Source organism: Pelecanus crispus, unplaced genomic scaffold (assembly GCF_030463565.1).
Source record: "Pelecanus crispus isolate bPelCri1 unplaced genomic scaffold, bPelCri1.pri SCAFFOLD_54, whole genome shotgun sequence".
In the NCBI taxonomy this organism is placed as follows: Eukaryota; Metazoa; Chordata; class Aves; order Pelecaniformes; family Pelecanidae; genus Pelecanus; species Pelecanus crispus.
Genome location: NW_027461485.1, coordinates 506,761 through 520,033, shown reverse-complemented (window position 1 = coordinate 520,033; position 13,273 = coordinate 506,761). Strand labels below are relative to the sequence as shown.

General features: G+C 49.8%; 1 protein-coding gene across 1 annotated transcript; it reads left to right on the top strand.

Annotated features, from left to right (window-relative positions):
• Positions 1–4,363: 4,363 nt before the first annotated feature.
• Positions 4,364–12,708, top strand: LOC142597058 (E3 ubiquitin-protein ligase RBBP6-like). The gene is made up of 5 exons (XM_075727493.1): positions 4,364–4,529; positions 6,865–6,964; positions 10,173–10,209; positions 11,892–11,936; positions 12,682–12,708. The coding sequence occupies exons 1-5, from the start codon at positions 4,364–4,366 to the stop codon at positions 12,706–12,708; spliced, it is 375 nt and encodes a 124-aa protein (XP_075583608.1).
• The last annotated feature ends 565 nt before the right edge of the window (positions 12,709–13,273 follow it).

The window sequence follows — 13,273 nt, the reverse complement described above, 5'->3', positions numbered from 1 at the left end:
ATACGGTGCCCGGCGGCAGTGGCAAGCGGGTCAAAAGCACCCGGGGCTGCCTCCACAGTGCCTCCTCCAGCAGTTGGTCCATGCGGGGTGGATGGCACCGGGGGGCAGCCGGGGGCATCACCGCCGCCACTCGCTGTCTGCTGCAGCCGCCCTCTGCCCTGTAGTCCAAGAGGTGGGGGAGGTTGTTGAGGGAGGAGGTCAAGTTGGGGATGTTGGGGACATCGGAGATGGTGTCCTCACCATCCCCCAGCCCCACCACCACCACTCCCTCCTCAGGGCAGCCTCCCTCTGCCACGTACTTGGAGAGGTCAGGGACCTTGGTGGTCAAACTGGGGACACTGGCAGCAGAGGTGGTGTTCTCGCTGTCCCCTAGCCGCACCACGACCGCTTGGTCTTGGTGGCACTTGCTGTCCGCCGTGTCCTCCAAGAATTCACGGAACTCAATGAGGAAAGCGTTGGTGGTGAGGCTGTTGGGGAAATCAAGGATATGAGGGCGGGTGTCCTTGCTGTCCCCCAGCCCTGCCGCCACCACTCAATCCTTGGGGCAGCCGCCCTCCGCCACGTACTCGGAGAGGTCGGGGAACTCCTGGAGGAAAGCAGACAAGTCAGGGACATCAGAGACGGTGTCCTTGCTGTCCCATAGACCCGCCACCGCTGCTTGCTCTTTGGGGCAGCTGCCATCTGCCGCATACTCAGAGAGGCTGGGGAGCTGGTGGAGGAAGTCAGTCAAGCTGGGGCTGTCAGGGACATCAGGGACAGTGTCCTCGCTGTCCATGTTGTTGAGCCAAGTGAGCATATAGTTGGCGGTGGTGTTCTGTACCTGCTCAGGAATCCCTTTGGTGAAGGCATATGGCCCCTGCTTGGACAGCTCCGTGGGCTTCCCTGGGGCTGCCGGGGTGGTCACCACTGCTGAAATAGCAAACAAAGGCAACCCAACCCCAGGGTGATGCAGGGTTTCCTCAGCTTGGCCGCCCACCTGCAGGCTCTGCTACCCCCCAAACCTCACCTTTGGGTTTTGTTGCAGTTCTGCTGGTGAGCGGAGCCAGGGCACGCTGGTGGGGGCTGGCAGCAGGGTCACCATCTTCAGTGGCCGCTGTGTCCTTGTTGGCGGCCTCCGATGGCTTCTGGGTGCTGCCAGGCAGGGTGTGGAGCACAGGGGGGCCCTGCACCCAGAGCTGAGCCGTGGGGTGGCAGGGGGCCAGGGCGGTGGGGCAGGCAGGGACGTGCAGCGAGCAGGAACTGTTGGGGTTCAGGGGCTGCCCCTTGACCATGGCCCCCATCCCCAGCTCCATCAGCTGGTGGGGCAGCAGCATCCCTGTCACCACCGGCTGTCCCCAGCTGTAGGCAGAGGGCAAGGGAGCAGCCACGGTGGGGAGCTGCACCCCATGGGGGAGCTGCACCACGGTGGGGAGCTGCACCCCGGGGGGAAGCGGCACCGCGCGATGGAGCTGCACCCCCTGCCCCGGGGCCCCCAGGGGCCCTGGCACTCCCTGGCAGACGCTGCCCTGGGCCAGCTGGTAGGTGACAGTGTGGAGCTGGGCAGGCTCAGAGGACACCATCAGCCCCGGGACAGAAGGCAGCACACAGGCAGTGACCGGTGGCGGCATGGCCGGGGTGGTGAATGTGATGCTGGATACCTCCGATGCCATGGGCAGGCGGAGAGGGAACCTCCCTGTTGGGGGAAGCAAAGAGGGGTGATGGGGTGAGATATTGGTGGGCAGAGCCGTCTGGGGAGTTACCTGGGGGGCAGGAGCACCAGGAGGAGCAGGAGCCTGCTGCTGTACCTGCCATGGCGGTTGGTCGGTGTGGGGTTTGTTGGGGACAAACAGCATTGTGGGGGGGGGGCGTCCCCATGGCGATGGTTCCGCCAGCACCTGCTTCATCCAGCCTTGCGATGGTTTGATTTGTCATACCACAACGACTTCCCATCTCAATGATTTCCCTGCCTGCTGATGATTTTGTCCTCAATGCTGATTTCCCATCCCCACCATAGTTTCCCATCCATACCCATGATGGTTTCCCATCCCAATGGTGATTTCCCATCCCGATGATGGCTTCCCATCCCAACCATGATTGCATCAGCCCTGTTTCCCACCCCAACAGTTTCCCATCCCAAGCATGCTTTCTGCGGGGAGGTGAATTTCCTCTCCAAGGGGCAGGCATGGGGCCACCACCGGTGGCCCTGCGATGCCGACATATGTGTGCTGCCCCATCCCGCCCCGGTAGTGAGGATGGGGTGCTTTTGGCTTGTGTTTTCCCTCCCCGTCTCTGCCCCAGAGGGGGAAGATGCTGCACCCAAGTGTGGTGGAACCAGTGCTGGTACTGTGTGGCCATGCTGGGGAGCTGTCAGGAAAATTTGGCAAGTGGCCCGTGCCGACCGACGAGAGAGGCTGGGAGGCAAAGTACAGCATTACAAGAGGAATTCTTGCATTCGTGCGCACAAGCTGTCCCATTCAAACTGGCGCAGCCCGAATGTGGTCTGACACGTGGTTCTTAGACCATTCAAGCATTGAGGTCCAACGCAATTTGACACATCGTTACTGAACACGCACACACACACACGCTGCTGTTTTGCAAAGCAACTCTGTCTCTGTGTCGTCATCATGTATCTGCTGCTTTCTTGATCCAGACGTCCCTGGAGTGGGTCTTGCTGCAGCTCCTTGTCTCTGCTGCCAGAGAAGGGGAGGGTTTCGCAGAGGTGTGGGAGGGGCTGGGATGCTGGCATGATCTGGGCAGCGCAGGGGTGTGCTTTGTTCTTCAGGGTGGGGGCTGTCCTTCTCCTTGCAGAGAGCTGGGGTCATTGGGCACGCTGGCTGAACCATGGCGGTGCAGTATACGGTGTCAGCTCGATGTATCTTAAGAAAGTTCATACAAGTTCATAGTCTAAAGACTAATTGGTACAATAGTTAGGGAATGAGATTTTACTTCCTTTTCTTTGGACCATCAGGCTCACACTATACTATTCATTTTATAAGCCGGAAATTGAGTGCATAAGGTATACAACACTATAAACACACACATACAATTACAAAGCAAAATACGATAGTGAATGCAACAACCCAAATCCTTTTAGTTCACAGTCCTCTACCTGAGCTTGGGGGCCAAGAGGTTAACCAGCCAAAGAGATTTAGGGAAGATCCCTGCCTTACTTCATGTCATACAGTTAAATGAGTCTTTTTCTTTTTTTTCAATCAGTTTCATTTTTCTGGTCTTGATTTACATAAACAGCCCAGCAGCTGTGATTCAACAATGCACACACTGTGTCCTGTGCTGCTAAAAGGTGGTCTCAGGCTAATCAATTCTGTATTAGCATTTGTGGTGATAAGTTGATTTGTTCCTGTAGGGCTGTAATACTCCCTGCGGTTTCATTAATGGCTTTTTCTAATTCTCTTGACACATTCACAATAGCTCTTTCGAGTTTTGCAACCCATAAACGAGGGATAAAAGCTGTTACAGACAGGGGGAACTTAGTGCCACATTCCATCAGAGGGCTGTAACACTTCTTCCCATAACTATCAGTAGCTACGACCTCCAGAGGCAGAAGAGATAGCGGTTCTAACCTGTGCGGAAGGTATTAATGCACTTAGAATCCCCTTTTCAGCTCAGGTGGAGGGTAAATCCTGGAAAGCCCTTTCTTCACCTATCCCATATTGCCCTGGTAGTTGTGCAAATAGGGTAGTCTAATCTTCAGGTAAGTCTGAATGATGCAAATGATTTCCTGTGCAAGGGTTAGCATGTGCCGGATTGGGTTGTTCAGGTAAACCAGTAAGGCTGGGACCCAGAGGAGATGACTCAGAGCAATCAGGATGCTCTGGGCCCGTAGTGGCAGCCAAACTCTTACCATTACCTTTAGTTCGATTGTGGCTTCCTGCAGAACAGCAAGTGAATCTCTCTGCAAACATCCACGTTATGCGGCAGTGTGCAGGGCTGGATGAACTCCCTCCAGGAAAAAAATGGCCAGCGTGCTGGCTTATTCGAATGGGTTTCACGTAAGGGCTTCTGGAGAATCTCCCTTGCCCGCTCAGTGGATGTGGTAGACGGGAAGGTTTTGGAAGAAGGTGTGGAGGAATGGCGATTGCCTTTAGGGAGAGCTCAGGGTTAGGAGGAAGAGGGTGGGGCTGCCGTGCCCCCATGATGCAGGCCTTTTGCCGTAACACGCTGGGTGACATGAGGCACTGGAGGCAGCCTGTGCACTTGTCATCCAGGAAACCCCTGGGTGGAATGCTGAGGCCGGGCGCCCGAGTGGCCATAGCGAGCGGTCGGGCCTGGGAGCGCTGCATGTGAGAGAGGGAGCGGAGGAGGAGCCGGGGCCGCGGGGGCCACTCCCCATCGTGTGGCCGCCCGCTGGGCTGTGAGGAGGAGCATGCCGTGCGTCCACTACAAGTTCTCCTCCCAGCTGAGCTATGATGCGGTCACCTTCAGTGGCCTCCACATCCCCCTGTGTGACCTCAAGCGCCAGATCATGGGCCGCGAGAAGCTGAAGGCGACCAACTGCGACCTGCAGATCAGCAACGCCCAGACCAACAAAGGTGCATGGGGGCTGCGGGCGCGGGGCCTTGGGCACCTAAAGCTCCCTGTTTATCTGCAGATGTGTCCTGGTTTTGTCTGGGACAGAGTTGGTTTTCTCCCTAGTAGCTGGTGTGGTGCTGTGGTTTGGATTGAGAATGAGAGCATGAGAATAATGTTGATAGCACACTGATGTTGTAGTTGTTGCTCAGGAGTGTTTGTGGCAGTCAAGGACTTTTCCGCTTCCCATGCTCTGCCAGGTGCAGAAGAAGCTGTGAGGGGGCAGAGCCAGGAGAGCTGACCCAAACTGGCCAGAGGGCTGTTCCATACCATAGGGCGTCATGCTCAGTATAGAAAGTGGGGGGAGTTGGCTGGGGCTCAGCGATTGCTGCTCAGGGATGGGCTGGGCATCGGTCAGCGGGTGGTGAGCAACAGCATCACAAAGGGCATCACTTTGTGCTTTGTGTGTTCTTTTCTCATTAGTAGCAGTAGTATTACTATTTCTCTTCCTCTGCTGCCCTGTTAAACTACCTTTATCTCAACCCAGGGGTTTTACTTTTTTTTCCCCTGCAATTCTCTCCCCCATCCCTGTGGGGTGTGAGGGGAGGGTGAGTGAGCGGCTCTGTGGTGCTTAGTTGCCGACTGGGGTTAAACCACAACAAGATATTTAAACTATGTTCAGGAGAATGTCTGTGAAGAGACTTAAGAGCACAATGTTAGGGGTCCTAGGGGTGCCATTGGATTGCATGACACGCGTAGATAGAGATACATTTCAGGAGTCTTGTATTTTTCTACTACTGTTGAATGAAATTGTCAAGAGCTTTTGAAAAATGGTTAATTTGCCTGAAGGGCTTTTCTGCAGAAGGGTCTCTGAATTTTGTCTTCAATTGCTAAGGTACTGTCAGCTTCATGAATGCTAGCAGGCTGAATGGCCAACTGGCTGGCGTCACTACTGGAATAGTTGGGTCTGTGTCAAACAGAGCCTTAAAACCAGACTGATGGATGGTCATAAACTGTGATGGAGCCCAGTTATTATCCCCAGGAGAAAAAATGTTTTGAAATAGGCCAAACGTGGATTCTGTTACAGAAGGTGAGGAACAGAAAGCAAAGTTTTAGAAGAGAAAATGATGCTCATAAAGATTTTACCCCATAAAGTGTTACTGCAATATACATCATACCAGTTTTACAAAGTGTGTTGCTTTGTTTTCATCCGTACTCAGAATGCGGTGAAGAAAAAGTGTCTGCTTCCCCTAGGTTCTGTTAAGCGTGGTGTTCCCTAAAGGTGAGGTTAAAGAAGGAGTATCTGTCATGCTTTAAAGAGCATCCCTCTTGTTCACCAGTGACCAGATCCTCCTCTAGGTCGGTTGTGTTGCCCTTTGACCTTTGTAAAAGGAGTCTAAAATATTAAACTTGGTGTACTAGTGACAGAGGTGCTTCCTGAAGCTTTCTTAAGGGTGTTTTCCATGTGAAAACACAAAAATCTCCCTGTGGTTTTCAGAGCAAAGCTAGAGAATACATTTCAGTGTAATGTATACGTATACCAAATTTTTGCTTGAAATGCATAACCATGAATTTCAGTTTTTATTCATCAGATGTAGATGCTTAAACTCGCTAAAAGGTAACAGGATTTTAAATGTCAGTGGAAAAAATGATCTGATGGACTCTTTTGAAGATGCTGGGAAGCTATACTGGATGGTTGGGTCCTATTTTAAATAGCAGGGGGGGCAGGGGTGTCCTCTTCCATGCTTACTCTAGAGGCATGTTCTATAAAGGCAGAGTTCTCTTCAAAAAGCCTGCACTCAGGAATGATGCATTTCAACTTGCCTCCTCTTAATTTGATCTGAATTTCTTGACCTGTCTTTTGGAATAGATGTTCTCACAGGATTGTGGAAGAACTGTAAACTCGAGGGCTCAGGATTCTGGAATGCTCTTTCCTGCCCTGTAACATTCTGACTGAAAACACTTGGAGCATGTGCTATTCTGCTTCTCAGGCAAAATACAACAGACCAACGTAAACAACAAACCCCAGCTGGGCCTCTGACCTGGTCTTAATGCAGATGGCAGGCTGTCTTCTGTGTTCTGTCAGTCCTGAGTGACCTTGGAGACCATTGTGCTGTTGGCAAACAACAAACTGTTTTAAAAGAACAGAAATGATTTTGCTGCTTGTGTTTGATGACCAAATCTGAAGACTTCTAGGAATGTCCCGTTAGTGTGTTGAGATGTTAAAAGCACAATGTTACCTCTAAAGTTTTGCTTTCATACCTGTGAAGGGATTCCCTGAAGTGATGTGTAATGTCATAGTACTATACATTCTTACAAAGTGACTACAGTTTTTGTCTGCATTTGTGTTGTTTTCAGAATACACAGATGATAATGCCCTGATTGCTAAGAACTCATCGGTGATTGTTAGGAGAATCCCTGTTGGAGGAGTCAAAGGTACCAGCAAAACCTATGTTGTGTAAGTATCCATACAGCATTGTACCCTTTGTTAGGGCTTTCAGTGTGTTAGCTGCTTTTGTGGATATATTAGTTTACAGAGGCATTCAGATTGCATCTTTGTTGTTAAAGCCACTGTTAATTTTTGTTGTCATGGGGTAGATTGTAATCATAGAATCATAGAATCATTTAGGTTGGAAAAGACCTTTAAGATCATCCAGTCCAACCATTAACCTACACTACCAAGTCCACACTAAACCAATCAAGGGTAGACTAGATAAACTAGGTAAACCATGTCCCGAAGTGCCACATCTACCCATTTTTTGAACACCTCCAGGGATGGTGACTCCACCACCTCTCTGGGCAGCCTCTTCCAATTCTTGACCACCCTTTCTGTAAAGAAATTTTTCCTAATTTCCAACCTAAACCTCCCCTGGCGCAGCTTGAGCCCATTTCCTCTTGTCCTATTGCTAACTACATGGGAGAAGAGACCAACACCCACCTCACTACAACCTCCTTTCAGGTAGTTGTAGAGAGCGATAAGGTCTCCCCTCAGCCTCCTCTTCTCTAAGCTAAACAATCCCACTTCCCTCAGCTGCTCCTCATAAGGCCTGTTCCCTAGACCCTTCACCAGCCTTGTTGCCCTTCTCTGAACATGCTCCAGCACCTCAATGTCTTTCTTGTATTGAGGGGCCCAAAACTGGACACAGCATTCCAGGTGTGGCCTCACCAGCGCTAAGTACAGGGGGACAATCACCTCCCTGCTCCTGCTGGCCACACTATTCCTGATACAAGCCAGGATGCTGTTGGCCTTCTTGGCCACCTGGGCACACTGCTGGCTCACGTTCAGCCAGCTGTCAACCAACACCCCCAGGTCCTTTTCAGCCAGGCAGCTTTCCAGCCACTCTTCCCCAAGCCTGTAGCGCTGCATGGGGTTGTTGTGACCCAAGTGCAGGACCCGGCACTTGGCCTTGTTAAACCTCATACAGTTGGCCTCGGCCCATCGGTCCAGCCTGTCCAGGTCCCTCTGCAGGGCCATCTGACCCTCCAGCAGATCGACACTCCCACCCAACTTGGTGTCATCTGCAAACTTACTGAGGCTGCACTCAATCCCCTCACCCAGATCATTGATAAAGATATTAAACAAGGCTGGCCCCAAAACAGAGCCCTGGGGAACACCGCTCGTGACCGGCTGCCAACTGGACTTAACTCCATTCACCACTACTCTCTGGGCTCGGCCACCCAACCAGTTTTTAACCCAGCGAAGACTATGCCCGTCGAAGTCATGAGCTGCCAGCTTCCCAAGGAGAATACTATGGGAGACTGTGTCGAAGGCTTTGCTAAAGTCCAGGTAAATGACATCCACAGCCTTTCCATCATCTACCAGGTGGGTCACCAGGTCATAAAAGATCAGCTTGGTCAAGCAGGACCTGCCTTTCATGAACCCATGCTGGCTGGTCCTGATCCCCTGGTTGACCTGCACTTGCCTGTTGAGTTCACTCAAGATGAACCGCTCCATAATCTTTCCCGGCACCGAGGTCAGGCTGACAGGCCTGTAGTTTCCCGGGTCCTCCTTCTGGCCCTTCTTGTAGATGGGCGTCACATTGGCAAGCCTCCAGTCATCAGGGACCTCCCCTGTTAACCAGGACTTCTGATAGCTGAATGTATCTGTCCCAAAGTCAACTTCCATGTTCAGGCCTGCTGGGACACAGGGTTCCAACTGCAGCAATGGTAACTTTTAAGATGATACTCTTGGGCTTGTTCAGGGGCTTGATTTTGCTGATACCCAGGATGTAGATCCTGTTTCCTCTGTCTGGAGAGATTCCTTGCTATGTCTGTTTGCTTTTATTGTTTTTATAGTAAAGACAGAGCCACATCGTAGTGGGAACTCAGAACTTGTTCCCATCTCAGAAGTGTCTGATTGTTGGGGTTTGACTCTTTCTTGCCTTTGGGGGAGAGAGGGTGGGATATGGCAGGTATTCTTATGCCCCAAGGCTGGGGGTTTTGCATCCTAGCTGTAGAGGAAAGACCAAGGGTTGCCAGCTGGCGAACCGTGCAAACAAGAAGTTCCATTCATAAGGGATTCGTATCAGTTTCCTAAAGACAACATCCATTTCAGGCAAGAGAAAAAGAACAATATCCCAAAGTGTATTGCCTTTTGTGCGAGTACGATGAAGGAATAGTTAATCCTTTCCAAACCTGAAATGCAGGAAGCAGTTTAGCACGTTGCCAACTGTTGCTAGTTCTCTTTCTAAGTCTGTTTTTACCCTAAGCTGATATCTGTGCTCCAGGTTTTAGTTCTGTATTCCTAAGATTTAGAGAGGACAGAGAATCAGGCGTATTGATTAAAATGACAGACACTCAAATGCAATCCTGCCTACAGCATTATTGCTGTCATTTCTGTATTCACAGAGTCCAGTTGTGTATCAGCTACATTAGCATTGTTTGAATGGTCATGTTTTCCAGCCTTCTTAAAGATAGGCCTCTCCACCACAGTTAGTAGGTGTTATTAGCTTGTGGTTTTGCCATGTCCTTCTGATGTGGGTTCCCCATAAATAAAGTATACTGATGAGTTACAGTGTGTCTTGAACAAACAGTACAGCAGCATCCTGGCACCCGTGAAGCACTTGCCAGCCAAAAACCCTGAATTTGTGTGGCTCTGCCTGTAAACTTTGGGCATGTTACTGCAGCAGTTGTTGCAGTGCTTTCAGGCACTACTGAGTAATTGTGGACGCCACAGCATTGTGCTTATAAACATGGCCTTGTTTGGGGGGTTAATTTAAGTATGGATGCTCAGTGCTGCCTTGTGAATGCATCCTCCGTTTCTGGTTGGGTGGCACCCTCTCCTGGTATTGTAATGCTGCCCTAAAGTGAGAGGACAGATGCTGCTGGCATCAAAGCTCAACTAAATCCCTGTGTGTGGGGACAAGGAAAGAATGGCACTGCTGTTGTAACGTTGAAAACTAGCCGTGCAGATTAGCTTTTGATTCCTCTGTCTGGAAACATTGCAGAAACTGCTGGTAGAGTGGTTAATGTTTGGGAATGCTGACCGTATGCTGTAATGGTGGAGAGGCCTTCAAAAATGCATTACTTGCCTTGTAGTACGTTCTTGAAGGGAAATGTACGAAGAAACCACTGTGTGATAATCTCAAGCATTTCCTTGTACTTCCTCATCTTCAGGAGGTACGTGCTCTATTTTAAGTTCTGATCACCTCCATTTCTTCTTGCAGAAGTCGAACAGAGCCAGTGCGTGGACCATCAAAACCAGTATGTAAAACCACAGTCTCGCACTGTTTTTCTACACACGGCACTTAATTCTAAACAATGTAGCCTTGTATTAATTTTCCAAACAGTAATTTCATCTCTTTTGCAGTAAAACAGAGTATATGTTGTAAATAGAATGTATTTGATTCAGCATAATAGTTTGTATGTTTGTATCGGTTGTTGTGTGCTTTTTGATTCTTGCAATACAAATTGTCTGGAGTGCATTTTTTTGCCATTTTCACATTGTATCACTTAGCTGTTGTTTTTAAACACTTTTTTTTTGCCTAATTGTTTTTGAAAATGTGATGAAAACCCCCTGAGAAACCATTATTGTTCAACTTGGTACTGTTTCTTACTTTTGATTTGGGTGTTCAAACAAATACGATAAGCCACGTATCCCATATGTTTTGAGGACAGTTCTGTGCAGCTAAATGATTCCTTTCCATGTCCTTAAATACCTGGGTGTTTGTTCCTAAAACTGTATGATTGAAGTGATATTCTTTGGGCCCCTCTGAGTGAATAAATGTCTTTCATAGATTGCCGTGAAATTAAACATCGTTGCTACACAAAGTGCTATTGTCAAGTTCTGCATTTGATCTTTCCACTTTCTCAGATGAAGCAGTTTAGTTGAATAGTTTGTCTGCAAATGAAAATACCTAAACCCCAGTGTATAAATTTTGGCACAAGGTTAGAGCCTGGTGCATTTGTGGGTAAAATCCCTGTCATTTGTCTTCACTTCTGCCTGCAGTATGCTTTTGGAGCTGGGTGACTTCAGGGTTGGATGCTGCTTTAATTTCCCAGAAGTTAAGCCTTTCTTTAGTGTACCACCGTATGATTCTAAACATATAGAGAAGGAATGATGAACTGGAGTGAGGAATCATCTTCTGCATGTAGAGATTTTTTTCCCCAGAGTCTGCTAAAACTGCTCCCTTGAATTCTTCCACTGCGTTAGGCACTAAAGGACAAGAGCATTTTCCAAGGAAGGGTTTTACTCTCTTCTGATCCAGTTAGTGACCCCTTGAGGAGAGCTGTTCATTTTACATTGTGAAATGTTATTCTACGCTTTTGAACAACTTCAGGCATAATAAGCAGTGATTCAAGTGTCTTTCTGGTAATGTTTTACTAGTGTAAGCTTAAGTGCTGCTTGTGGCATAATAGACTTGAGTATACTGGAAAAGGAGCAAGCGAAGAGTTCCCCTTTTTCCTTGTGGAAAAATTGCCCTCCAGTCATTAGTTCTCAACAAACACAGCAGTCCATTACGAACCAGTGGCCTGAGGACTTCATTCCTGCAAGCTGTTCCATAGGTAGCTGGGAGGGAGGAGTGTGGCTGCAGTTTATTCTCAGAAATTCCTTTTTAGCTGAAAATTGGCAGCTTCCTTACCCCTTTGACTCTTAAGCAGTTGTGAGCATTTGACAAGGGTCCCTCTCTGAGATAGTCTGGAGCAGTAAGTTGATCTCAGGCGGGTTTGGTGAGTTTGGTTTCTTCTCATTAACCACAGAGGCACTCTGGAGCTGTCACAGGTTTGGACACTTTTTTGAACAAATACAGATTACACTGGGTTGGAAATGCCTCTTTCAGTGACACTCAGAGGATACAATGCAGCCTTTCAGGCTACAGTAGAGGTGAACTATTGCTGTGTTTTGATTGTAGAACTTGAATATGTGTTTAATGTTTTGTGAACAGATTGATGACTCTTCTGGATGTATTTCTCTGACCCAGCTTATTAAGGTGTGTATATATAGATACGGTCCTGGTTTCAGCTGGAATAGAGTTAATTTTCTTCCTAGTAGCTGGCATAGTGCTGTGTTTTGGATTTAGGATGAGAAGAATGTTGATAACACACTGGTGTTTTAGTTGTTGCTAAGTATTGCTTATGCTAGTGAAGGACTTTTCAGCTTGCCATGCTCTGCCAGGTGGACACAAGCTCTGCTGCCCAGCAGAGTGCCGTAGTGCAGGGGTTTGCAGATGGCAACATAGTGGTCATAGGCCATGACAGTGAGAAGAAAAAGCTCTGCTGAAATGAAAAAGACAGACAGACAGAGTTGGGCAGCACATCCCAAGCAGGAGATGGCCCTGGAGTCCCACAGGGAATTGGCCATGGCTTTAGGCACAGTGGTGGAGATGCAGACCAGGTCAAGGAGGGAGAGCTTGAGGAGGAAGAAGTACATGGGGGTGTGGAGGCGGTGGTCACAGGCTATGGTGGTGATGATGGGGCCGTTGCCCAGGAGGGCAGTCACGTAGATGCCCAGGAAGAGCCAGAAGTGCAGGAGCTGCAGCTCCCGCGTGTCTGCAAACACCAGGAGGAGGAACTCAGTGATGGAGCTGCTGTTGGACATCTGCTGCCTCTGGGCATGGGGACTGTCATTGGAGAAAAAGATAGTGACAAGTTAGGGGAGACTTCTCTGAGCAAAATGAAAGCCATTTCCCATAGACACTCCCCCTGTCATACATAGACACCCTTTTCTTTTTCTAGCAGACCTTCCTTGAGCTCTGTGCCTGAAGCCCTGGTTGGTGCTGGCCGTGTGGGCCATGAGGAGCAGGGCATCTGCCCACAGGCTCTTGAGAAGTCAGCCCTATTCTGCAGCAGTGGGCAGGGACAGGGACCAGTCCTGGCTGTTCAACTGTGTCAGATGACTGTATCCTGTAAGATCCTGTAAGCTGTGGGATGTACCAGCTTCAGGAGATCCCTCCAGGAACTGCACCGGTATTGTCCTACAGCCAGTGACTTACCATGTCAAGGGCTGTGAAGATCTCTCCTGCAGTGAGCTCTCAGCATCCTCCCACCCCACACTGCCTTTAACCTCTCTCTGCCTCCCTCCTCTCCCCTCCCTGCCTGCAGGCACTGCGCTCAGCCCTGCTGCGCTTGGCACAGGAGCTGCTCCTGGGCAGAGCTGTCTCTCTGCAGCGCTGCCCGCTTGCCAGGAGCTGCCTGTGTCCCAGGAGCCCGGCCCAGCTCAGCAGCACAGCACCAGCCCAAGGCAGCACTTGCTCTGCCCCTCTGGGCTCCCTTGTGTTGTCCCTGGGGCTGCAGGGGAACCTGCTGTGACACAGCCTGAAGCCATCAC

What these genes read in the sequence shown, in the direction of transcription:
- LOC142597058 (XM_075727493.1), top strand. Translation starts at nt 4,364, where the DNA reads ATGCCGTGCGTCCACTACAAGTTCTCCTCCCAGCTGAGCTATGATGCG. An exon ending in ACCAGCAAAACCTATGTTGT is followed by an intron (nt 6,965 to 10,172) that starts GTAAGTATCCAT and finishes TTCTTCTTGCAG; the next exon opens with AAGTCGAACAGAGCCAGTGC. An exon ending in TGCGTGGACCATCAAAACCA is followed by an intron (nt 10,210 to 11,891) that starts GTATGTAAAACC and finishes TTTTGTGAACAG; the next exon opens with ATTGATGACTCTTCTGGATG.